Here is a 27,563-nt window from a genome sequence, read left to right on the forward strand (position 1 = left end):
TTACTGTTAAACTTGTTATTTCTTTAAAATATGCACTGTGATTCATCTACCCATATGGCCTGCGGAACAGCCAAACTGTTCAGAGAATTAGAGATTATTTATCCCATTTATTCATAGCTCAGTCTTCCATCAAGGAGCTCTGGGGGTCCATCCTGTTTCACCCTCACAACCAGGGGATGGTCAAAAAAGTCAAGAGGGTGCTTGTGAGGCTGCAGTCAAAGCTCCAAGACACACATAAAAAAACAAGAAGTACTTCAATTGCACCACTGCGACCTCCCCCTTGACTTTTTTGACTATGCCCCTGTGGACACCTGTGCTCACAACAGTCCTGCGAGGTAGGATAAGCTGAGAGAAGCTGTACATTTGATTCTTTTTCTCCCTGGTCCAACTCTGGAGCATCCTGGTACAATGGCTCAGTGGTGTTACACAGCTAAAATATATTTTTTTTTTGAATAATTATTTAAATGACACCCCCCTTTCCTCCAGTGAGTGGCAAATGCTACCTGGCACCTCTGCCCACTCCAGAGCATCTTTCCCCCTTCGAATCCAAAGAGCTGTAGAGTTCTAATTAACATACTGTATATGAGTAAAATAAATGAATAAATCAATATATTGACTAACAAACAAATTAATAAAATATCCACACCCACACTTTATGCATCAAAAAGATGGTGCTTCTCTTGAAAGAGAGTTCAAAAGCCTGGGTCCTTTCTTGCAACCGTACCAAAGATGGTCCAAGGATGGTTGGACAAAGATAAGGGCATCTCCTGTTGGGAGATAGGAATTTTTCTAAAGCTGATTCTCAAGTCATATTGACCTTACAGGTCATCACCAGCACTTAAGACCATGTCTGGCAACAGGGGTCACCAAGAGAATTGTAGTCCAGCACCTCTTGAGGAGACCAAACTGGGATGACTTAACATTGGCAGAAATGAAAATCTATGGCTTACCTCTGGCGCACCCACAGAAAAGCCATGTATGGCATGGGGATAACTTGGGAAGGGAGAAGATTTTCTCCCTCTCTCTCAAAAGTTAGAACTTGAGGTCATCTGCTGAAGCAAAATGCAGGGAGATTTCAGAGCTAAAGAGTGGGAAGGGCTCGCTCACTTGATGCATTCTTAAAGCCATGGGATTTGCTAACAGTGCTTGTAGGAACAGCAGCCAATCCGGGTGCATTGAAAATGGAACTGCATCAATTTGGGAAGGGTTAGGCCCTCAAGGGGTGCTGATATTGATGGCGGTATTTACTGCTTCCTGAATCAGAGAGAGCTGGCTGGAAGGAACAGCGGAAAGGGGCTCTGATCTTCCAACCCTGGTTTATGAGCTTCTCAAAGGCATCCCAACTCTGAGGACCACCCTTTAGCTAATTCTTGGATCTGGCACCCATCAGCTTCTTTGGCAGACTCTGATACTGTGATAGTTGAAAGAAAAAAGTCCTTTTCTCCAGTGGATTCTGGACAGCTGCCCCAAAGCTAAGAGGCTGAGCTATGCCCATTGTCTGCTTTCCATGAGATGCAAAGAAAACAAAGCGGAGAAGCGTAGTGATAAAAAGGCCGCCCCCAAACCCATGTGAGCTACATTCACTACCAAACCTATTCCCCGCCAGCCCCCTGATACATATGAACTGCTGAAAGTGCCCTTGTAAGTAAACATTCACCGCAAGCTGAATTGACCCTGAGTGGGGCAGGGAGAAGACTCAGTCAGGAACTTCTGGCCCAGTAAACCAGACTGTTTCTATTCACCAACGGTATAGATCATACGGCTAGCATGCTGACCTAGTAGGAAGGCAATAATAATAATAAGGTCTCACAGATGGGTTTACCTAAAATACTCCAACGTCACACTATAATTTCCACTGTGTCTGCCTTTTTCTGTGTCTTGTCTTTGCAATGTAGTAGGCCAAGGACAGAAAAGCTCTTTGTACACTGTTTTACCAATAGAAGAGAATCTCTGTAGCTCCAGGTTGAACTGGGGAGTCCTTGCTGCTCCCTGAGCTTGGCTGTTGGCTTGTAGACGTTTCACGACCCAACTAGGGAACATCATCAGTGCTGGTGATGCAGTGCGGATGACCAGCGGCACTGATGATGTTGCCTAGTCAGGTCATGAAACGTCAGCAAGCCAACAGCCAAGCTCAGAGAGCACCGAGGATTCCCCAGTACACTGTTTTATTGTTTGCATCCTAACAAATTTATGTTGTATCTTCACAGTGATTTGGTTGCTTTAGGTGAGCCAGCTTTTGGCCTCAACAGGTGGACACAGAAGCCTTTCATTATATCTATTTCTGATGATTTGGGGCGGGAGGGAAAGAGGGAGAAATGAGGATGTTCAAATTGCTGTGCGTTGAATGGCACAGCCCCTCCCTTGCTTTCTAGGAAGGCACCTAGAATTTCATGGCACAGCAAAAAGGTAAAGGGCCTGCAGTAAATTTGGTCTGCAAGGTAGCATCGCTTCTGTTTTCTTTTCTGGACCGAGATGTGGCTTCAAGAGCTTCTTCTGGCAAGGGTGTTTGAATGAGATCCAGGGCTGAGGAACAGCTAGCATTTGTTTTTAACTCTTGCATATCTCATACAGTCACCTTTGTGAGATGGGGAGACATCTACATTGTCCAGACAAACAGATCAACAAGTCTAGGATCTCCTTTTAGAGTGTAGGGAATGGCATCGTACATTTAAGTCACTGGGAGGCAATTCCGACTGAATGTTACAATAACCTTCCTCAAATAAGAGCAGTTCAACAGGTGTAGAGAGTATAGAGCAGTATTTCTCAGCCTTTGGGGACTTGAAGAGGTGTGGACTTCAACTCCCAGAATTCCCCAGCCAGCAAATTCTGGAAGTTGAAGCCCACACCTCTTCAAGTCCCCATGGTTGAGCAACACCAGTATTGTCCTCACTCACGACAAGTATAGAAGATGGCCTTGAAGGAGAGAGGGAAGATCCATTACCAAGTCAACAAACAGATGAATGTGGCTTATGCCCATATGAAGAGAGTAGTTTACAAAAATGTCTCAGACAGGCACCCCCTAATTCTCAAGAACATAAAAGAGGGAAGAGGGGAGGCATATTCAGTCTTGCAAGATTCAGTTACTATAGCCATTTTAATAAAAGTAGTTCTAGGCCTACGTGGTGTCTGTTTCTTGGTCTGGTCTACCTTTCAGGGCTGACATCAGGGGAACCCAAGACCCACGGAGATGGTGGGCTTCTCTTGAATGGATGTATTGAAGCAGAGGGCAGACAGTGTTTTGCCTCTGATGCTTTAATTTGGATTCCTACACTGAGCAGGGGGTTGGGCTGAATGGCCTCAAGGGATCTTCCAACCCTATGTTCCCATGATCCTGGGTCTGCGCCTCTCAAATGAGGCTGCCTGGGAATTCTGGAGGCTGATCTAAATCCAGGATGGGTACTTAGTGAGATCATTGTTTATCCCAAACTGTAATGCAAATGCTGAAAGAAAGAAGATTTTTCCTTGAGGTGGATCTGCAAACCTAAAAGTATCTGTCTCCACCCTGCTGCTGGAGGGTGGGACCTCCTTATTTTAATCTCCCTCCCAGAAACAATCTATCAAAATCCTTAAATATTTCCCAATGGGAAGATAGGCATCTTTTATTTCCTAGCCCAGCTTCCCCTCTCATCCACCACTTGCTCTTTGGGCGGTAAAGTTAACAAGTGGGTCCCTTGCCAACAGATGTAGTAGCATTAATATTGTGCAGGGATTTTAATGAGAAAGTAATATGCACGGTAGGCTATTATTCTGCAATTGTTTGGGACATTCATTAATGGCTGAAGTCTCTCGCTTTCCATGCAAACTTCACTCCGTTTTTCCAAGGCAGAGCTGCAGGTGAGCCAAGAACCGTTTTTACAAAGGAACATTCAGCAACAGGCAAAGCCATAAAATGAGTAGAGGATGGCCGTGGCTTTTCCAAAATCCTGGGTAGTGCAGCAAGATCATTGCATGCCCAACGATGGAAGAATAATGAAATACCCGCCCTGTGCCACACCCACCCTTCTTCAGACCACTTCCATCATGGCACCAAGATGGGGTAAAAACAAGGCTGAGGGTGAGAAAGACAGTTTACTGTACATTTGTGGATTTAGAAAAACAGTAGGTTAAGGGAGTAGGCTTGAGTCCTGGAATGTTCTCTGCCAACGTGGAGTTGAAGGTCGTTGGGTGAGTTTGGTGAGGAGAGCAAATGATGGAAGTAAAGTGGACATGAGAATAAATGGATTGCTCAACAAGTGGTTCCTGCTGAATGGGGAGAAAGGTGAGGTCGCATGATGTCCCTTTTGATTGCTTAATAGAGTTATGGATAAATGTATCAGGAAAACTTGTGGTGGCATCAGAGAAATGTTGGTTGAGAACATGAAAGGACAAGTACTTTTGGATGCAGACAATGCCACAGTTTTTGTTAGGAACCCGAATAAAGGCTTATTTAATCTACTAAACATTTGCAACAAACGTTAAGTAGATTAAATAAGGTTTCAAGGAATCTGTGTCGGGATGTACCAAAGAGCAGACAGCTATGTTTGACAAGGAAACTGGGATAAATAATGGCGTGTTATGCCTAAGCAATGAAACACTGGAGAAAACAGATGAATTTCTGCGCCCTGCTAGAAAATTTTGTGAAGATGGGGAGATAGATGGAAAAATGTTCAGATGGGCACATGCTGGTAGGAAGACAATGGGAAGTTGCCAAGAATGAATGTTTCTTGAAGGAAGAGAAGATGGTTGTGTAGACTCTGCTTCTCCCCACTTGGTTATATGGAAGTGAGAATTGGGCATGTCTGCAGAAATAGATGGAATGAAGTTGGAATAGAGAACTTGGCAGACTTAAGGTGAGAAGCTGAAAGAATAAAAGGCTGTGCATGAAACAGTGTTCGGATGTGGCAGCAACAAGGAGAATTGGCAAGTGATGCTGAAGCAGAGTGAATGCTGTTCATGTAAACTAGGTTTAGCTATATTTCTCTTTCTTACCCCATATCTTTAGTTTCTGTGTTTCACACTTCCTTACTCCTTTTCTGCATCTTGCATGCTGCTGCTTGCTCCCAACGGAAATTGCATAATGGGCATGGAGGGATAACTCCATCTCCATCTCCATCTCTCTCCCTCTCTCTCCCCCTCTCCACCACCTCCCTCTCCATCATCTCCCTCTCCCTCTCCATCATCTCCATCTCCCTCTCTCCCCCTCTCCATCATCTCCCTCTCCCTCTCCACCACCTCCCTCTCCATCATCTCCCTCTCCCTCTCCATCATCTCCCTCTCCCTCTCCATCATCTCCCTCTCCCTCTCCCTCACCTCCCTCTCCATCATCTCCCTCTCCCTCTCCCTCACCTCCCTCTCCATCATCTCCCTCTCCCTCTCCATCATCTCCCTCTCCCTCTCCCTCACCTCCCTCTCCATCATCTCCCTCTCCCTCTCCATCATCTCCCTCTCCCTCTCCCTCACCTCCCTCTCCATCATCTCCCTCTCCCTCTCCATCATCTCCCTCTCCCTCTCCCTCACCTCCCTCTCCATCATCTCCCTCTCCCTCTCCATCATCTCCCTCTCCCTCTCCCTCACCTCCCTCTCCATCATCTCCCTCTCCCTCTCCATCATCTCCCTCTCCCTCTCCCTCACCTCCCTCTCCATCATCTCCCTCTCCCTCTCCATCATCTCCCTCTCCCTCTCCCTCACCTCCCTCTCCATCATCTCCCTCTCCCTCTCCATCATCTCCCTCTCCCTCTCCATCATCTCCCTCTCCCTCTCCCTCACCTCCCTCTCCATCATCTCCCTCTCCCTCTCCATCATCTCCCTCTCCCTCTCCATCATCTCCCTCTCCCTCTCCCTCACCTCCCTCTCCATCATCTCCCTCTCCCTCTCCCTCACCTCCCTCTCCATCATCTCCCTCTCCCTCTCCATCATCTCCCTCTCCCTCTCCCTCACCTCCCTCTCCATCATCTCCCTCTCCCTCTCCATCATCTCCCTCTCCATCTCTCATTTGAAAAATGCAGCAGTCATTTTTGGTTAGGGGCCGGTTTTCCAAATAACAAGAGAAGGAAGTTCTGTAGGGGGGTCAAAAAGTCAAGATGGCAGTTTGAATCACACAATTTACCCCCCCCCCCCATTTTCATATGGGTTGTATATGTGAAGGACATACGGGGATGCCATTTTGATTTTTTATTACATCCTCAACAGCAGCAGCAGCTGGATTCATCTCCTAGCCCCGTGTGGCATTTCCCATAGTGGCCCCAGCCCAACACAGTTCTGGCGGATTTTGTGAACTATGACCACCACATTAGGATGGAGAGAAAATTTGGTGTAAATTGATTCCGAGGTTGGTGATAAAAAGACATACTCAGCTGTTCCTTGGGAAACCCGCCTGCCGCCATCCACCCATTAATTCCATAATTTAAATGTGGCTCCCTCTCTCTTTGACAGCAACCCAAACCCACCTGGATATGACTTGCTTAGCGGGCAGACTTTGTAGACTGTTGACAAATGGTGACATTTGCTTCCTGCAAACTGTAGGTGGCAGCTTCATTCTACCTTTGGAGAGAAGCTGCAAGCAGGAACAGCATAGAAAATTCACCAAAAATACTGTGTTGGGTGGGGGAGAGCCCTTTGTTATGGACAAGCAGTCTTCAGGGCACATTAGAAGATGAACAAATGATGGGAGCATCCGGGTCGTTGGAAATATTATGGCATCGCCTGGTGCAATCTCCAAACACCCAGGAGCTACCAAATTGGAAAAGAGCGACCTGACAGATTCTGAGCTGCGTGGGATTCCCCACTGTGGAGAAAAAGAACATTTCAATGATGCCCCCTTGTACTCTTTGCACACCTCTACTTAACATAATGGGTTGTGTGCAATGGAATAAGATGGACAGAGTGTGTATAATGGAACAAACGCTCTTGTCTTCCGTCAGCCCCTTCCTTATTACTGATTTCTGGCGGAGGTCTTCCCCCGCTTGCGTTGCGGAGATGAGTCACCTGTGGGAAAGCAGGAAGCATGGCTATAATTCCTGCTGTCCCATGTTTGCCTACAGCCCCCTCTCTGCTGCCTCAGCTCTCCTCTGCTTTAGCAGTGGAATGATTGCACTTTTATAGTGCTACATGGCACCCACCCCTGCAGAGAAATGGGATGTTATCTTAAACTGCAGTATTGTACCTGCAGTAAAAGGTTGCCTTTTGGCTGACCTATTTACAGCACAGCACTCTGCTTTGTCGTCCCTTGTCTGTGGAACAGACCCAGGCCTCCTCCTCTGTCTGCCTGGAAACCCCTTTTCTTCTCTTCTCCTGAGCCTTATCAAAGGGAAAGACACCCTCAAGGCGATGGGCCTTCATGGAGCCATCTCCGTAATTTTCTTGGCAACAGTCAGGAAGTGGATTGCATGAGCCCCATAATGAGGGTTTGGAATAAATATAAAGCAAGACTGTCTCCTGATATACCATTGTGGTTGTCACCTCATGAAGCATATGTTAGAAGAGAAAATTTATTTATATTTCAAATTTCTGTCACTGCCCGTCTCCCCCCAAAGGGGGACTCTAAAGTTAAAATGTGGGAGGAACAAGTTGCTTAAGATTCGTTAAACTTCGAAGAGGGTGAACCGAAGCTTAAAACAAGGGAACTGTTAGAGTTGGAAGGTTTTACATGTAATTGGTTCACATATGTGCAGCTGTCAGAATGCTTTAAAGTGGATGAAAAGAATTTTAAATTTTTCAGTGAAACAACTCAATCTCAAATGGAACTCCGTATACATGATGAACATATTACCACAAAGATGTATAAAATGTTGTTATAGATGAATTTAGAGGATGAACAGGTTAAAGAATACATGATTAAATGGGCTAAGAATTTTGCATACAGTATTATGTTGGAGCAATGGGAGAATATGTGGAATAAAGGTTTGGAATTTACTTTGAGTTCTAACTTAAAAGAGAGTTTTTATAAAATGATGTACTGTTGGTATTTAACTCCTGATAAGCTGTCAAAAATGTGTAATGGAGTAACGAATGTTTGTTGGAAATGTTCTCTTGGTGAAGGAACTTTTTATCATCTCTGGTGGACTTGTGAGAAGGCCAAAAAAATTGGGATCAAGTATGTGCTAATATTCAAAAGATTCTTAAAGTGGACATACAAAAAAAAAAACCCCAGAACTGTTCCTTTTGGGTTTGATTGAGAAGCAGCTTGAGAAACAGCCTGGGACTTTGCCGTGATACATGATGACAGCAGCAAGGCTTTTATATGCACAGAGATGGAAAGAACCACAAATTCCTACAGTGGAGGACTGGCTGATTAAACTGAGGGAGCTGGCCCAAGTGGCCAAGTTAACAGGGTTGATAAGAGAAAATGCCGTTTCTGGATTTGTTCCTACTTGGCAACCACTTTTAGACTACTTGCTTGTGTCAGAAAAAAATGAAGTTTGATTTTGGATTTCAATGATTAAATGGCTTGATTTGATAGAAATAATGTTACTAAGGTTAACTAATGGTAAGAGATCATACTTGTAAATGTATTCATATCCATATTGGAGAAGGTCAGAGATCACCTTCTGCTTCTGTGTTGCACTTTTATAGTTTTTCTTTTTTCTTGAGTTCTGTACTCTATCTTTTCTATATTCTGTATTTTAACTATACTCTGAAAATTAATAAAGTTCTTTAAAAAAAAAAAAAAAAGTGGATTGCATGAACTACTTCCAAGATTTTTTTTTTTTAAAGTTTCCCCATCTAGCCTTAAACCATGGTTTTTCAACCTTGGCAACTTTAAGATGTGTGGAATTCAAGTCCCAGAATTCCCCAGCCAGCATGCTGGGTAATATTGTTATATATGTTATAATAATTGTTTATGTATATATGTTACTATAATGTTATATTGTTTTATATATTTTATATGTTTATATATTTTATTATATTGTTATATCTGTGAATATAACAACTATTTTTGGTTAACCTTGGTTTGGGATGGGATGCATACCCAACCTACAGTACATATTTATGACAATGAGATCAGAAGCATGTGATACCTCTATGCTGATGCATGCCTATGAATGAAGATTTCTCCCTCCCTCCCTCCCTCCCTCCGAAAGTGCATCACTATCAGAAGCATAGAATTGCAGAGTTGGAAAGGATCATGAGGATCATCTGGTACACCCCTCTTCCAAGTGCAGGAAAAGCAATTTTAAAAAGCACGAAAGCCAGCTGGGTAACCTTGGGCCAGTCACTCTCTCCCAGCTCAACTCACCTCACAGGGTGGTTGTTGTGGGAAAAATAGGAGGAAGGAGGATTAACACTTCCCATCCTTGAGAGGTGACTTTCCAGCTTCTTCTTGAAAGCTTCTAGAGATGGAGAACCCACAGCCTTCGTATTGTAGGGAGACTCTTCCACAATTCTGCACAATTTACCATCAGGGAATTTTCCCTTCTATTTAAGCAAAATCTAGGTTATTGCAACTTACACGTTATCTCTGATCCTAGTTTCCATGGATATAAAAGAATTTCTGGGCATCTGCTCAATAGCTTCTCTTCATGTATTTGAACATGGCTATTGTGTCTCCCCTCCATCCCCAGGTCCTTCAGCCTGTCCTCCAAGGGCAGGTCCTCCAGTCTCTGGATCAGTGTTTCTCCACCTCAGCAACTTTAAGACGTGTGGACTCCAACTCCCAGAATTCCCCAGCCAGCCATGCTAGCTGGGGAATTCTGGGAGTTGGAGTCCACACATCTGAAAGTCGCTGAGGTTGAGAAACACTGCCCTGGATCTTCATCACTACCCTCCTGGGGACCTTGTTATGGTCTTGCTTTCCATGGCGCTCAGGGGCAACAGTGCCTCTGCCCTCCTTCAAGAACACAGCTGGCCTTTGTAAGGTTGGGGGGGACACTTTGGAAATTGGAGGGCACATCGTGGGCACACTCTCCAAACTGCTGACAAAAAGCGTGTGGCCTATGGCAGAACCCGTCATTAGAACACAAATTGAAATTGCTCTCCATTATCCCTTCAATCCCCTTCCCTGATGTCTCCCAATTCAGATTAAAGGTAGCCACTGTTTTAAATGGACTCCTTGAACACAGCCATGGAAAGGGCATCCAAAGGGATTTTTTTTCAGCTTCCCAGTCTGGCCTCCAGCCCTGGGATTTCCTAGTGGTCTTTCATCCAAGTCCTAACCTACTTCAGCTATGCTTGGCTAGCGACTGCCACTTATCTGGGCAAATCAAGATGACTCTTTTCTCTCCCAGCTACCCTCTTGGCTGAAGGGGACATTTCCAAGCCAATCTTTGGTTGCAGCAGTTTATTTTCATTTTCTCCAGAAGCGATTGGCTTTTGTGGATGTAAAATACCAGGCACCGCTGCCTGCTTTGCAGAAAGCTAGCTGTCAATTTAATTCACTTTTTATTATTTAAAAGATGCTAATAAATGGAAATAAGGTCAGATAGGGGAGCAGAGCAAACAAACAGCAAACCAGCTTCCTTTGGCTAGGAGAAATGTTGGAGGAACAGCATAAACATGGTTAGAGTGATGAATGTGAGCTTCTTAAAATGGAGAAAATTCCTTCATGGTCATTGTGTTGAAAACACCCAGGAAATCCAAAACAATGGACAATTACAATGAAATATGGTCCTCTTTTATTGAAATTGTTGGATAAAGCTTTATATATGTATGTATGTCTATATACACGTCTGACAAACCCTTATGTACTGTGTATTTCTCGTTTTCTTTTTTATTTCTTTTTTCCTTCACTTTCTTCTCTTTAATTCAAGGCAAAAATTAAGAAAACTCCTTAATTGCACCCCACCTCATTGAAAACGCTCAGGAAACCCCTGTACAAACAGGAGAACAAGAAACCGTTGAAGCAATTTTTGAAGATTTCTCTCCCCTGGTCTAAAAACAAAGAATTTTTACATCAAGAGCAGAGAGATCTCTTTTTATTTTCTTTATTAAAATACAACCAGGTTCCTTATACAAATAAAGGAATTTTTCACTGTTTCCCCAAGAAGCAATTCTTTTATCCAAAAGAAAAATAAAATAATTCATTGAAAAAGAGGTGTGGGGGGTTTTTTGGCCAACCCTAGCTAAGAAACATTTATTTTCAATCCCGTGGAGTTCTTGGAGCTTTCCAAGCCCAATTCTTCATTTGCAGACATTTCATTACCCAACACAGCAAGGGCAAAATTAAATGCTGGCACATCTCCCTTGTGTAAAGATATATGGATGAAAACCCTGCTTTCAGCCATTTGAAAAGTCAATGTTTAAAGTCCACGGTTGGGCCATTTGATGGGGAACCTGCTTGGCCCACTTGCCACAAAGCGCAGCAATAATGCCAACAATTATACAGTATTCCAAGTCAGAGAAAGGACCGAACACTCAAATGAAGGGCGAGTTAAGCAGAGCTGACAGCTGTAGCATCCCTGGATGTCGTAGCTGCTTCCCATTGTGACTAACACTGTCTACGCCTAACATTTTTTAGCTAGCACAATAGCTATCTGCAGGAAGTCCATCTGCTTGGGGAACAGAGATTCTGGAATTGAAAGAAGCCATGTCTCTTGATGGTCACCCCCCTTCTCCATAGGGAGAGGAGCAAGCTGTAGAAAGGAATGTTCTTTAGATGAAGCCAAGAGATCGACCTTCTCTTTGGAAACATCTTAAATCAATTTACTTGCCCTGTGTCATGGGGCTTTTAGTCAAATGGCACCGGTGATGAGATGGGGTTTGAGCACGGACAAAAATCCACACCCCAGACATAAAATCAAACGTTTTAAACACAAAGACTGTTGTGTAAGATTGGGAAGACATACGGCGAGATAGGGAATGGGTGACTGTCTGACAGCTGCTCTTAACAGCCTAACAAAACTGAAGTCTGAGCTACATGTAAATGCATGTTTAGCTTGTACAAACACAGACAAGATAGTAGTAATAAAAGGAAAATCAGTGCAAGTAGTGCTTTTCAAGATGGTCTCAAAATCAATCTGATTTTAAGCACGAGGCTTAAAACTTAATTTAGATGCCAAGCTGTTCATTTAATTCTATGCCCAGTGATGCTCAGATGGACACCTTTAAAAGCATGTAAATTTCCATGTGTTAGCATATTCACCCTTCAGCAAAGGATCGTTACCTTTCCGTGGTGCTGGAGCTTGAGCATCTCAGTGATGCCATGAGCTGAACCATGAAGGGCCACCCAAGACGGGAAGGTCATGACAGAGAGGTCAGACTAAATGCGATCCCTGGGGAAGGTAATGGCAACCCACCCCAGTATTCTTGCCATGAAAACTAAATGGATCAGGACAACCAGACATATGTCAGTATACCATTGGAAGATGAGACCTCAGGTCGGAAGATGGTCAAAATGCTCCTGGGGAGGAACAGAGGATGAGCTCAACTAGCCCCAGACGTGATGACGCAGCTAGCTCAAAGCCGAAAGGACGGCTAGCGGCCGACGGTGCTGGTGGTGAACGGCGAATCCGATGTTCTAAGGATCAACACACCATTGGAACCTGGAATGTAAGATCTATGAGCCAGGGCAAAGTGGATGTGGTTATTGGGGAGATGTCAAGATTAAAGATAGACATTCTGGGCGTCAGTGAACTGAAATGGTCTGGAATGGGCCACTTCACATCAAATGACCACCAGATCTACTACTGCGGACAAGAGGACCACAGAAGAAATGGAGTAGCCTTCATAATTAATAGCAAAGTGGCTAAAGCAGTGCTTGGATACAATCCAAAAAATGACAGAATGATCTCAATTCGAATTCAGGGCAAGCCATCTAACATCACAGTGATCCAAATATACGCCCCAACCACAGATGCTGAAGAAGCTGAAGTAGAGCAGTTCAATGAGGATCTGCAGCACCTACTGGACAACACGCCTAAAAGAGATGTTATTTTCATCACGGGAGACTGGAATGCTAAGGTGGGCAGTCAAATGACACCTGGAATTACAGGTAAGCGTGGCCTGGGAGAACAAAATGAAGCAGTTCATAGGCTGATAGAATTTTGCCAAGACAACTCACTCTGCAGAACAAACACTCTCTTCCAACAGCCTAAGAGACGGCTTTCTACATGGACTTCACCAGATGGACAACACCAAAACCAGATTGACTACATCCTTTGCAGCCAAAGGTGGCGGACATCTATACAGTCAGTAAAAACAAGACCTGGAGCTGACTGTAGTTCAGATCACGAACTTCTTATTGCACAATTTAGGATCAGACTAAAGAGATTAGGGAAGACCCACAGATCAGCTAGATATGAGCTCACTAATATTCCTAAGGAATATGCAGTGGAGGTGAAGAATAGATTTAAGGGACTGGACTTAGTAGATAGGATCCCAGAAGAACTATGGACAGAAGTTCACAACATTGTTCAGGAGGCGGCAACAAAATACATCCCAAAGAAAGAGAAAACCAAGAAGGCAAAGTGGCTGTCTGCTGAGACACTAGAAGTAGCCCAAGAAAGAAGGAAAGCAAAAGGCAACAGTGATAGGGGGAGATATGCCCAATTAAATGCAAAATTCCAGAGGTTAGCCAGAAGAGATAAGGAATTATTTTTAAACAAGCAATGCGCAGAAGTGGAAGAAGACAATAGAATAGGAAGGACAAGAGACCTCTTCCAGAAAATTAGAAACATTGGAGGTAAATTCCAGGCCAAAATGGGTATGATCAAAAACAAAGATGGCAAGGACCTAACAGAAGAAGAAGAGATCAAGAAAAGGTGGCAAGAATATACAGAAGACCTGTATAGGAAGGATAACAATATTGGGGATAGCTTTGACGGTGTGGTCAGCGAGCTAGAGCCAGACATCCTGAAGAGTGAGGTTGAGTGGGCCTTAAGAAGCATTGCTAATAACAAGGCAGCAGGAGATGACAGCATCCCAGCTGAACTGTTCAAAATCTTGCAAGATGATGCCATCAAGGTAATGCATGCTATATGCCAGCAAATTTGGAAAACACAAGAATGGCCATCAGATTGGAAAAAATCAACTTATATCCCCATACCAAAAAAGGGAAACACTAAAGAATGTTCAAACTATCGAACAGTGGCACTCATCTCACATGCCAGTAAGGTAATGCTCAAGATCCTGCAAGGTAGACTTCAGCAATTCATGGAGCGAGAATTGCCAGATGTACAAGCTGGATTTAGAAAAGGCAGAGGAACTAGGGACCAAATTGCCAATATCCGATGGATAATGGAAAAAGCCAGGGAGTTTCAGAAAAACCTCTGTTTCTGTTTTATTGACTATTCTAAAGCCTTTGACTGTGTGGACCATAACGAATTGTGCCAAGTTCTTAGTGGCATGGGGATACCAAGTCATCTTGTATGCCTCCTGAAGAACCTGTATAACGACCAAGTAGCAACAGTAAGAACAGACCACGGAACAACGGACTGGTTTAAGATTGGGAAAGGAGTACGGCAGGGCTGTATACTCTCACCCTACCTATTCAACTTGTACGCAGAACACATCATGCGACATGCTGGGCTTGAGGAATCGAAGGCTGGAGTTAAAATTGCTGGAAGAAACGTTAACAATCTCAGATATGCAGATGATACCACTTTGATGGCTGAAAGCGAAGAGGAACTGAGGAGCCTTATGATGAAGGTGAAAGAAGAAAGTGCAAAAGCTGGCTTGCAGCTAAACGACAAATCTCAATAAAACAGTTAAGAGCAGAGACATCACACTGACAACAAAGGTCCGCATAGTTAAAGCAATGGTGTTCCCCGTAGTAACATATGGCTGCGAGAGCTGGACCATAAGGAAGGCTGAGAGAAGGAAGATCGATGCTTTTGAACTGTGGTGTTGGAGGAAAATTCTGAGAGTGCCTTGGGCTGCGAGAAGATCAAACCAGTCCATCCTCCAGGAAATAAAGCCAGACTGCTCACTTGAGGGAATGATATTAAAGGCAAAACTGAAGTACTTTGGCCACATAATGAGAAGACAGGACAGCCTGGAGAAGATGCTGATGCTAGGGAGAGTGGAGGGCAAAAGGAAGAGGGGCCGACCAAGGGCAAGGTGGATGGATGATATTCTAGAGGTGACGGACTCGACCCTGGGGGAGCTGGGGGTGTTGACGACCAACAGGAAGCTCTGGCGTGGGCTGGTCCGTGAAGTCACGAAGAGTCGGAAGCGACTAAATGAATAAACAACAACAAAAAGCATATTCACCACATTAATAATTCAGAGGCACCCTGTCTCTGAACATCTGCATTTTGTGTCAGGAGAACAGCTATCACTTGGGGTGTTCCACCATCTTTTGAACAGGAACCTACCTTTGTAACAAAGATATAAGAGAAATCCCCAATAATTGAAGCCATTAAGCCTCTGGTTACAACCCCATGGCTGCCGGCACCCAGAAGATTCTTTGTTGAACTCATTTATAGTTCTGATGTTCTCCTTAATAATCATAATTTTAAGTATGGCCATCTTACGGCCTGACATTTCATTCCCAACCTGAAATATCAAACAGCTTGCCACATTTCCACAAGGACTTTTAAGAGACAAGTGGAGGACTTAAGAGTCCACTGGAGCTCACATCTCCATCCATGCTTGTTTCCTACAGAGAAACTCCATAATCCCAATAAATTGCACTGGCAACGCTGGCAAAGGTGAGACGGACCTCAGTTCTGCCTCAACTTTGCTGCAGACACATCCACACTCCTGACGTTCCCTGTCTTCAGACCCATCACAAATGCAAGAAAATTGGCTACCCAACACCAGTGACTAGAACTGACAAACACGTACATCTTCAAACATCTAGCTAGAGGAGGAAGCAGAATTCAGAGTGGGTCTGAATAGGAAATTTCCAGAGTAAACCTGCTTTAAGCAAAAGGGTGAATCTCAGCTGCCCAACAAGAAGAATTCTGTACAGAACTGTACGGGGTACCAAGTCTTTGTTCCTCAACAAAGTTAAGTATAAAGTGTAAAACTACCCTTAAAGGAGCGTAGTTTTCTAAAGGCAGTAACATCTGGATGGTTGTAATGAATTAATTCCATCCATTTTTTGCTTAAGCTGAATTCTTTTGTCTTGCCCAATGTTTAGAATAAGAACAGATGTCACATTCTTCCCATTATGTAACATTTCTCCTCCGCTTTTCTTCTTCCTCTTCTTCCTCTTTTCCTCCTCCTCCTCCTCTTCCTTCTCCTCCTCCTCCTCCAGAAACATGCATTCTATTCCCGGCCTGGCCTGGCAAGCAATTCAAAAAAGAAATCTGGACTTTAAAAAGCCTGCCGAGACATGCTATTCCTGGACCTCCAGGATGATGAAAAACAGAGATGAGAATGATATATGTTCCCAAGTCCTTGAATCAGGAAACAATGATGCTCACAACATTGGGCAAGATTTACAGGGAAAATTGATTGTTGTTGTTCATCCATGTCCTGTTTTTATGCTCTGCTTCAGTGCCTGCAGCCATGGCACAGCAAGGGGAACCTTTTTTGCAACAGCCTCCTTTTAAGAGAAGCCAGAGCACTATGCGCAGAAATCTAGTCTTCTGTCTGTCAAAATAATGAATGTGTTACAGGCTTTCCAATATGCAGGGGGGACTTGAGAATGGCCTCAAGCTGTTCATAGATCCAGCTCTTCTTGGGAGCCAAGTGGAGACCATGCTGAGGCACTTCTTGATCAGCATGACCACTGACGTCCAACGGCTGCAGCTGGGGAAAAAGGCAGTCTGAACAAGGAGGTGAAGGATGCTCTGAAGCATGAGCCCCTCATGGAGGTACGATCAGACCAGTTGTCTAGGGGCAAGAGCATAACCCAGCTGGGCTGGATCTCAAAGCCACCACATACAAATCCCCAGCCAAGCACCATTCCAGAGCGTTGTGGGATGTTAAACGACTTCCACTTGGGCACAGAGGGGAATGCTGGGGAGAAAAAAGTATCCCATCCGTAGCTTTTAGGTCCCTCCAGAAAATGTTCTACCTGAACTCTTGCTGTGTGTTCAGAAATAAGGGAGTGGGTATCACCTGTAAGTCTGGAGTGCCCATTTCTTTTAGAAGTCTCCTGTTTCGGCCAACTGCGGCCACGTCCAGGGAGCTGAGAAGACTGCCCACAGAATTCCTAGCTTCTTCCAACAGCAAAATATTTCTCTTATTTTTTCTAGCATCCATTTCTTTTGGCAAGATTTTTACACCCTACCCAAATGCACACCACACACCAGTCTACACAGAAAGCTAATAATAAAAGCATTTGGCATTTACTTTCTGTCTGGCTTAACCTTCCTAGTGGTATTAAAGTGCAGAATTTGTCCAGTCTAAGGACAGACATAAATCCTTTGCTAATCTATATCCTGGTGCCCTGGACTGAGAAAAGGAGATTGGGAAGTGGGGGTGGGGGGGTGGGGGGTTGCAGCTTTAAAGGAGAAAAGAGGAGCAAAAGAAAATCCCATTGCCTTCCTTCTTTCTAACCAAGAGACATCCCATCCTGATCCCTCTTTAACCATACAGAAGTCCAAAGGTCAAGTATGTAAGACTTTCAGCTTTTTTATTAACTGGAAACAACTCCATACCCACAGACTTTGCTGGGCTTGGGCAATCCCCAAGTACGGTGGTGTTTCCCAACTGGGCCAGCTCTCCAGATGTCTGAATTCCCAGAACTCCCCAACTAGCAGGGCTGTTGCTGAGAATTCTGGGAGTTGAAGTCCACATGTCTCAGAATTCCCAGGCAGAAGACCACGCCTTGCCCAGTGAATCATCTGTCCCCTTGGGTAGATGGTACAGATGCAACTAGATCTGAAAATGAGGAGCAGACCGCAGGGAAGGCTGGGCAATTTTCAACGAAGAAGGTCCAAGTCATCAGCATTCCCCAAACTGGCTGGTGCCTTGAAATGAGCTGGGTGAGAGGCTCATAATTCCTAGTCTGCACAAGCTATGCTGGCTAGGGATTACTGGAGGACAAGGGGTGACCCCCAAAATCTGGAATGTACTAAGCATGTTGGAGAGTGCTGAACATGTTTCTTCTCGTTCATTTGGCAATGAAGGCTTTTTAAAAAACTCCTTTTGGACAGATAACCAGCAGCCTCCATGGACCTGTATGGCGCACAAGATCTCACCCCAGGACTATGGGGGAAAAGCCCAAACAGGCTGCAAAAAGCTCTTTTAAACTAGGATTACATACCTAAGGAAAGTGAGATGCTTCGTTCAGCAATTACAACTTCATTTACCTTGGCTATTATCTGTGTTCATTTCCTGTTCCACCCTGCCTATTACAATTTGCTATCAACGTGCTGCAGGGATGTGTGTGAGAGAGAGAGAGGAGTGCCAATCTATTTTAAAAGGTTTCCCTGACCTACAACGACAAAATGAGACTCTATGAGTTGCAATGGCTCAGAAATAGTGGTTCATTCCCATTACGTAAAAAAAAAAGGGAGATTTTGTTGCCACATTTAATCTTTCCTCCAAGAAAACAGGTGGTTGCCCGGTTCTCATTTCCCCAAAGCATCCCATGTGGGCATCTGGATTCATTGCCCTCTTGGCTCCACAGGAGGGCAAAAGACTGGGAGGAGCTGCACCCAACGATAAACTAGGGGTTGCCAATGAAAGTGATGGCCTTAATCTTCTCTCCCCCCTCCCCTAATGTCCGCATGCTACTCACTTTATTGCCTTTCCAAAGGCTGGTGGGAAGGGGAAACTCATGTTTTAAGACACAACCCCACTAAGTTGTACTGTATGTTACAGAGAATCTTGATACTCTGCTGCCATTTTTGCTCCCCATTTGATCCTTAAAAAAAACAGCCAACCTAAATAAAGATCAAGTCAGCTACAAAAGTAGAAGCTGCATTGCCTAAACTGAGTCAGAAGGTGTGACAGAGCCAAGTGTCCATGGAAGGATGGAGGAGATCAAAAAAGTAAAAATGGTGGCTTTGATCACTCGGTTGAGGCTACACTCTTTTTTGACTCCCTGCATGGAGACCCCTAGACGGACATACCTACAAACTGCATCCTGTAGATCAGTGTTTCTCAACCTTGGCAACTTTAAGATGGGTGGACTTCAACTCCCAGAATTCCCTAGTCAGCATGGCTGGCTGGGGAATTCTGGGAGTTGAAGTCCACCCATCTTAAGTTGCCAAGGTTGAGAAACACTGCTGTAGATCCTACATCACCTTGACACAAGATGGAAGGAATGGTGAGTGACCAGTTCCTACATAGAACAATGAATGGAAGGAGTTTTAGGAGATCTTTGATCAGGCTCTCCACCATTCCAATGAAACAAGAGGCTGGTATGAAAATATACAGGCAAAAGGGACAATTAGCAGAGAGCACTTCGTAGTTTTGCAAAGCTGGACACGAGAAACTGCTGGGAACACGCTTGAATGAACACTTGAACGATTCAACGGTGGGCAGCTTTCCAAGGGACACCTTTGCTGAAGGCCCAAATCCTGTGTTTCTATTCGGCCTGAGCTTGATTCATCCACAGCTTGTAGATCTGGTTGACACCATCAATGAGATGACCCATATCACTTCAGACTGCAGGGGGCTGTATCTGGGATGGCATTATTTGAACTCTGCTGCTGCCCCCGCAGCTGCCCAATTCACCGTATCACATATCAAGATGTCAGGAAGAAGGGTAGCCAGAATCCTTTTCTCTGGCATCTCGTTTTCTATCCACTGGGGTTTTTAAATATATATATATGGGAGAAGATTAAATCATGCAAATGATCCCAGGGTAGCTGTGCTCCCTTCTCTGAGTTTGGTGTCTGAAACCTTGATCTAAAGGCCAACCGCTTTTATTATCAATCTCTCATATTTTGGGAACTGCCTCAAGGTTGCGGGGGGGGGGGGGGGTTAACATCCAGGAAAGAAGAAATCTGGAAGGGAGAGAAAACAGACACTGATCTCAAGTATAACATGGGTTTTCTTTCTTTTCTTTTGTTTTTGCAAGACTTAAAAGGGGGGGAAAAGGGAGAAAACAGCCCAATGAATAAACAAGTGATAATTAGGAGAACTTACAAACAGGAACATCATTCCGGAAATATAATGTGAAGTTTCGTGGGAGAAAACAGGGAAGCCCACGATAGAAATTACAACAAGCAACGAGATCAGACCGAAGAGTTCTCTAGATGGTCTTGGACTAAAGCTCCCATTCTCCCCAGCTAACAGTGTGCCAACTGTGGATGATGGGAGTTGATCACCCAGCATACTTTAAAGGCACCAAACTGCGAAAGGCTGACCCAGGCAAATCTAACGCTTCCGAAACCCCACAGCCTCCAACTAGGCGTACATTAAAACCCAACGCCAGTAGCATCCAAAGAGATGGGAATTAAAGGGCAGAACGAAGAAAGAATGGCAAATATCCATAGCAATCCATGTAAACAAGGAAGGAAACCAAATGGCTGGCTGTAAGAATAAAAGATGGAAAAAAACCAGGGAAATGGAGGTAAGGGGCAGTTACAGTACAAGTTAACACTGATTGCACAAAAATCCTTGCAGTCTCTGGAAAGAACAGGCATTGAAATCCAGGATATTTATATGCAAAATATATACACAAATTTCGATTAGCTATGTATATATGTACACAGAAGTAGTACTATAACATGGGGGAAGGGGGAAAGACTCAAGTCATAATGCACGTTTGAAGAGACCCTGCTCAGGAAAGCCACCATTCCAAGCAGCCTCAAAGATGGTTTGGATTTCTTCTGCAAGATTCTGGTTTGGGCCGAAACCCCCTCCCGCCGACCGCCACAGGTGAAGCCCCTGATAGAAGGGGATGCAGAAAATCCACTGCAGTCATCCTGGTGTCTCCACCACTTCCTTGCACACAGGGTGCCTTTCATCAAGAAGAAGACCGGTGTTAAGAGCAACCAGAGGCTGAAGACGAAGCTCCAAATTGCATACAGCTCATGTCCAATTAAAAGGGGAGCCTGCAAAGGGATCCAAAGTGTGTATAAAAAAAAGGGGAGGGCCTTGCTCGCCTCCTTCCCCCTTCCCGCCCTGAAATTTGGGCACTTGGCTGGTCCACAGCATCATAACTTTGGGTAGTAGTTGTAGTGCAGTACAGAAGTCACAGAGGTTCAAAAACAAACAACTTCCAACACGCAACTCGGCCGCTCGCTTTCCATTCTGAAAGGCGGAAAAGAGCTACGAACCGTTGCAAGAATCCAGATCGTCAGGGTTAGTGCTCTGCGTCCATGGCATCTAAATATTTTGCTTCGATGATGCTGGGGAGCAATTTGTATCTGAGCAAAAGAAGGGAAAAAGGGGTGCGGTTAGTCTTGTCTTCTTCATTTGAGAGTGGGAACTTCCAATGCGAATTTCCAATAGCTCAGTCTAGATCAGGGATGAGTCAGATGTTACTGGACTCCCCCTCCCATCCGCCCCAACCAGCAGGGCCACTAGCCAAGGATGAGGAGAACTGTGGTAGAATAGCCTGCAGAAGGGTGCAAATTTCCTACCATGTTCTTAAACCAATTCACAGAAAATAATGCGTGAATGGCTGATAACCCTGGCAGGCAAATGCATCTTCCATATTCTGAGGCAATAGACCTATCAGTTTCCGATGGACCAAGAACAGGAGAGGGTGGCTGCTTCCATGAGCGGTTGGTGGGTTTCCCTGTGTTGACTTAATCCAACCCAGCTGTTCTGAGTAAGTAGGACTGAGGGAGTTCTCCAAGCATAGTTTTTCATTTGCAGGTATTTCATCACCTGCTTAGGTAACATTTTAGTTAGTTAGTTAGTTAGTTAGTTAGCTCTCCAAGCATAGTTTTTCATTTGCAGGTATTTCATCACCTGCTTAGGTAACATTTTATTTAGTTAGTTAGTTAGTTCTCCAAGCATAGTTTTTCATTTGCAGGTATTTCATCACCTGCTTAGGTAACATTTTATTTAGTTAGTTAGTTAGTTCTCCAAGCATAGTTTTTCATTTGCAGGTATTTCATCACCTGCTTAGGTAACATTTTAGTTAGTTAGTTAGTTAGTTAGTTAGCTCTCCAAGCATAGTTTTTCATTTGCAGGTATTTCATCACCTGCTTAGGTAACATTTTATTTAGTTAGTTAGTTAGTTCTCCAAGCATAGTTTTTCATTTGCAGGTATTTCATCACCTGCTTAGGTAACATTTTATTTAGTTAGTTAGTTAGTTCTCCAAGCATAGTTTTTCATTTGCAGGTATTTCATCACCTGCTTAGGTAACATTTTAGTTAGTTAGTTAGTTAGTTAGTTAGCTCTCCAAGCATAGTTTTTCATTTGCAGGTATTTCATCACCTGCTTAGGTAACATTTTATTTAGTTAGTTAGTTAGTTCTCCAAGCATAGTTTTTCATTTGCAGGTATTTCATCACCTGCTTAGGTAACATTTTATTTAGTTAGTTAGTTAGTTCTCCAAGCATAGTTTTTCATTTGCAGGTATTTCATCACCTGCTTAGGTAACATTTTATTTATTTAGTTAGTTAGTTAGTTCTCTGAGCATAGTTTTTCATTTGCAGGTATTTCATCACCTGCTTAGGTAACATTTTAGTTAGTTAGTTAGATTTCAAATTTCGTCACCACCCACCTCCCTCAAGACATCTGCAGTACTATAACATGACACTCCAATCCTGAGCTACAAACAAGGTTTTGAGTTTCTTAAAACCACCAGCACCACCTTCTCAAACTCAATTACGTGGCTGTTAATACAACAACCCGTCGTGTCTGAAAAGTTTCTAAGGAGAAAGCTTGGTTGGATCAGAGCAATTTGCAGTCATTGTTCTGTGCCTTTTAGTACTAAAGATCCACAAGGTGAATCTGAGATAGATTCCAAACGATATGCTAAAGCAAACAGTGGTCAAAGGGGAGGAACAGCAGCCGAGAGGAGCCACCAGAGTCTTCATCGTCATCATCAAAAAAAAAAAAAAAATCAGCCATCACAAAATGCCCCTTGGCCCCAGAGCCCTTCATCTCCAGCTACTCAGCTGAACCTGGTCTTTTAAAACTACCAAGTCAACGTCTTTAGGTAGAATTTTCTGGGAAAGGAGCATCTCCGAAAACCATGAGAATTTGTTCCACTTGCCCAGCCTTCCCCAAGCCGCTGTTTTCTGGAGGGGCTGGGATACCAGTCCTGTATTCCTCCCACCCCTTCCTGGATATTCTTGCCCAGGCTGGCTGGAAATCATGGGAATTTCAACTCAAAAGGTCCACCATTGGGAAGACCGAACGGCCTTGTTAGGTCTCTAGATGTGGTGGGGCATACAGATGTCTGATCCCAATTGACAGATCAGTTCCCAACGGTACCAGGAAGGACTGAGCTGATGTGGGAGAGCGGTGGAGGTGTTAAGACTGGCACTGGGAAGACCCAGCTCCTGGTGCATCTTCAGCCATGGAAGCACATGGGTTGACTCTGAGCCAGTCTTCCCTTTCAGTTCATCCTAGGTTTGTTGCTGTGAGGGAAACTTGAGGAAGGAGTGATGTCTAAATCTATATAAACCTAGGTATGTGTAAGCTAGAAGACCAAATTCCTTGGAAGGCCAGTGTGGTGTAGAAGCTCCAAGGGTGGCTTTGGGCCGTTCTCTCAGCCCAACCCATTTTACTGGGTTGTGGGGAAAAAACATGGAGTGATGCATACATTGCCTTGAGTCCTGAATGAACATTAGGATAGACAGCTCGTACTGCAGAGTCCTTGGTGTTCTCTGAACTTGGTTGTTTTCCTGCAGACGTTTCATTACCCAACTAGGTTACCTAGTTGGGTAGCAAAACATCTGCAAGCAAACAACCCCCTGTGACAAGATTTGATAAATAAATAAAACAACCAAGCTCAGGGAACACCAAGGACTCCCCAGTTCAACCCTGAGCTACAGATATTGTCTTCTATTGGTAGATAGCTAATACCTAAATAAAACGTTTTATATTCAAAATTATTCACCCCACACCCTGTTTGAGTTTGAAATAGTTGTTTTGCCCTCAAGAATTTGGCTGCTCTGAATTCAGAGCGCTCCCAAGCTGATCGAAGAAGTATCAGAACCATTCTGGTGACGTGGAAGGAATCCGTTTTGAATTTCAATCGGCCATTTCAAGCTTCAAACACTTCGCAGCCCACTACGTATCAGCAGGCCAGGCAGAAGATGTAACCCAACACAGAGCCCAGACGTGGCAGAAAAATGAAGCCTGGAAGAGCGTGGATCTCCAGCCACCCTGTCATGCCAAAAGCAAGATCTGCAAAGGAGGGCAATGCACCAAGATCTTACCTGATTGGGATCATTCCAATCATGATGAGTGGAAAAATCATTTTCATGTAGGGCAGCGGAGACATTCCAAAGCTACAGAGAATGAGAAGCTGCAGGACCTGCAGGCCGGTGAAGTAGTGAATCTTCCTTTGGGGCACTCGGCGGATATAATGGGTCGGAGGATAGGCAGTCTGGAAGGAACAAACTTGTTAGCACGCAGCAAGCATCTCTTGGCGGTAGCCAAGGGTGTATTTGCATGACATACAATGAAGTGGCAACCCTCTCAGATCCAAAGTTGCATGGATATGATCAGATTTCGGCTGTTGTGCCTCCTTCCTAAGAATTCGGGGAATTATAACCTGGGGAGGATTCCAACTCGTTTCTCACTCCTCCATTTGTTTTCCAGCAAAACTTCAAATTCCCAGAGTTTCCAGATGGGAAAATGAAATTACTGATAAATGTGATGATGACCTAATGGGTATTGGTCCAGAGGATAAGATGAACCTGTCCAGAATCAGCAGTTCTACGATGGTCTACACAATGGTCAGCCTCAGTTATTCTATCATCCATTTAGTCTGTTATTCTGTTCCTTTTTTTTTTTTGGTTATAGGTGTTTGTTGTTTTTAATCCCTTTGGTTTTTTTATGCTTACATCCAAGAAGCTAGCCAGAGTCACTTTGCAAGTTGGGTGGCCAAATCAATCAGTCAGTCAGTCAGTCAGTCAGTCAGTCAGTCAGTCAGTCAGTCAATCAATCTGCCCAGAATAGTCAGAAACTGAAACAAGCAACTTCAATCTGATGCTCTGTTGAACTGTCAAGTTCTGGATGTGACTGTAGAGAGTCTAAAAGTAATAGGAGATATGACTGGACCAGCTAGAAATCTGAGACACCAAGTCACAGGACTGAAGGACTCAAGATCCTTCAAAACAAGGAGTATTTCACTTCAAACCATTACGAAATTAGAACTTTAGTCAAGACCAAAAGAAAGTTTATCTGCAGTCCAGATCATCACTAGCATAAAATCGGGTTTTTTGAGATTATGAAGTTGTTGTTTTCTCTGAAACTTTCTGACTTATGGTCTATCTCTGGACTCAAAACATACAGTTTCAACTGTCCATTTAATAATATCATCACTCCACAGGAGATAAATTGTGAAAGGAAACCTCTTAACTAGAAGTTCCTGCGAGGACCCTCAACTGAATAGGCCACGTGGGAAACAAAATGCATCAATCTTCTCCCCTCGTGTCATAGGAGCTCTTTGTAACAAAGGAGGAGAAGGGGAGAACCCAATCATTCCTGGTTGAAGCTACCAAATGAAATGGATTTTTATTGCATTCATGAGGCTGGAGGCATCAGAGTTCATCAGACCGGTCTGATCCTACAGCAGAAATCTAAGGCCTAGGTCCAGAATTAAAATCTTCAGTGTTCTTTCTCCAATGGGCACAGGTCCACTGTCATCTCCTAGGTCATTCCTAAATTTCAGGAGACATGCACAATCAGCCTCCAATGCAGAATGAGAAGTTGCAATTAGGTGGCAGAGAGAGAGGAAAGCACTGGGTGAGCATAACCCCTTTTTCCCTGTCTTCTCTGTTTTTGGTTTTAATGGTTTTTGTTTTAGCTATATATATTGTTCTAATTGTTGGGCTGTAAGCCGCCCAGGGTTTGGTTTTAAGACAGGTAGCTATACAAACGTTTCAAGTAAATAATAAATCACAGCGTTTTAGGAAAGCTTTAGAGAACAAAACATTCTGCTCCTTGTTTTTGCAACTGGAGATGTAGGTCAGGTTAGCCAATCCGCATACAGTTGAGAATGTCTGTACATCCTTCCATCCATGTCAGCCCTGCAAGGTAGACCAGGCTAAGAAACCAATGCCAGGTAGCTCAGGACTACTTTTACTGTAACATCTGTAGTAACAGAGTCTTGCAAGCCTGAATGTGCTTCCCCCTCCCTCCCTTTATCTTCATGTGAACCAGGGAGGGGCTTGTCTGAGACATTTTCTCAAATTAGCTTTGTGACCCAGGCTCAAATTCTGCTTATCTGACCACTGCCTTGGTAGCAGTCCTCCCATCCTTCAAGGTCATTCCCTATTCCCTCCACAATATAACTCCTCACATACATCACAGATTGTCTGTGTGTGTGTGTGTGTGTGTGTGTGTGTGTGTGTGAGAGAGAGAGATAAATGGGTGGGAGAATTTCAACGGGGCCCCCTTTCTGTGAAGAATCCGAGGCCCCGAACAGTGACATGTGTGACTCGATTTTCAGCCAGAACCTTTTCCAAGCCGGTGGTATGGAATGACCCGCACCAGCTGCCTCCTGGCCTCATGCCAACAATGCCCACTGCAGTGGGTATTCTGTGCCACAGAAACAGCCCTAGTTCTAGTATAAATCTGTGGAACGTCCAGATGGCCTGGAGCCCCTGGTGTTCCCGCGCTCAAAGCCCCTTCTTCACAAAGCCATGGGAGCTTGGCCTGCCTATCCTTGCAGAAAATCCAAGGGCACAGCCCAGGCCCTTCCAAGGCTGGGATTTCTCTGCTAGCAACCCCACTGGGAGCACATTCAAGGCACCCAGCAGGGTGTGAGCAAGGAAGCGAGATCATAAAAGGCAATCAGAGGCGACGTAACAGTGTGTTTTCCAGCCCGAGGCAATCAACTCATGATTATGAGCTTCCTCAGGAAATGGCATCTAGAAAACAGCGCGACCATCATCGCTCCTTATCCTGTGTGGCCCAGCTGGCAAGCCCTCCACCCCTGCCATTTACCTGCTCTTTTAGCAAGAGGGCCACCCTCTCGAAGAGCTGGTTCCCATCGATGGAGGTCAAGGCGATGTAGAGGAAGAGCCCATAGAGGACGGGCTTCGGGATCAGCCGCAGTGGGAAGGGAAGGAGCAGGAGCGAGAGGCCCACCAAAGAGTTGGCCACCAACGTTGTCAGACGCGTCTCCTTCACACTCACAATCCTAGCCAGGGACAAAGGTCAAATCAGTGTTGGAGAAGTTCACGCTCAAGATAACACAGCAAAGGCTGATAAGGGCCTTGTACACCCATCTCTGGATGGGCGAGATCTCAAATGATGACTTGCAGATGAAGGAAGTCTAGTGATGTCCTGCTTTTTTGCTTTTGCTTTGATCTTATTTAAGCAAGCTTCTAGCCTTTAAAAACACAAAGAAGATTTTTGAAAACACTGTTAGAACCAGTATGAATTAAACCAGATTTCTATTGTTCAGGGAGGACAACACAGAACTTTCCTCCTCTGACCAGCAAGCGGGGAAATGTCTTGAAATTTCCATTTCCATGGCACACAGCTAACACATTTTCTTTTAACATTCTGTGCTTTCCTTTACTTTCTTCCAATCTTCAGAGCTTAAAAGAAATTTAGACTCTGCAGGCTGCTAAGCTTTTATCTCTTCACTTCAGCTCCCTTCCGCTTTTTAATCCTTCCCTACCCAATTTTAGAATCCAATGTTTCCCTTTCTTTTTTGT

General features: G+C 44.3%; 1 protein-coding gene across 3 annotated transcripts in view; it reads right to left on the minus strand.

Annotated features, from left to right (window-relative positions):
* Positions 1-19,916: 19,916 nt before the first annotated feature.
* The window catches only part of SLC4A11 (solute carrier family 4 member 11), a 143,740-nt gene continuing 136,093 nt past the window's right edge, over positions 19,917-27,563 (minus strand). For all 3 annotated transcript variants that reach the window (XM_063309600.1, XM_063309599.1, XM_063309601.1), the window contains 3 exons: positions 26,845-27,040; positions 24,108-24,277; positions 19,917-21,131 (listed from right to left, as the gene is read on the minus strand). In XM_063309600.1, the coding sequence (XP_063165670.1) occupies positions 21,068-21,131; positions 24,108-24,277; positions 26,845-27,040 (430 nt within the window). In that variant the 3' untranslated portion in view covers positions 19,917-21,067. The remainder of the gene's footprint in view (positions 21,132-24,107; positions 24,278-26,844; positions 27,041-27,563) is intronic.

This window comes from Candoia aspera, chromosome 8 (assembly GCF_035149785.1).
Source record: "Candoia aspera isolate rCanAsp1 chromosome 8, rCanAsp1.hap2, whole genome shotgun sequence".
NCBI lineage: Eukaryota > Metazoa > Chordata > Lepidosauria > Squamata > Boidae > Candoia > Candoia aspera.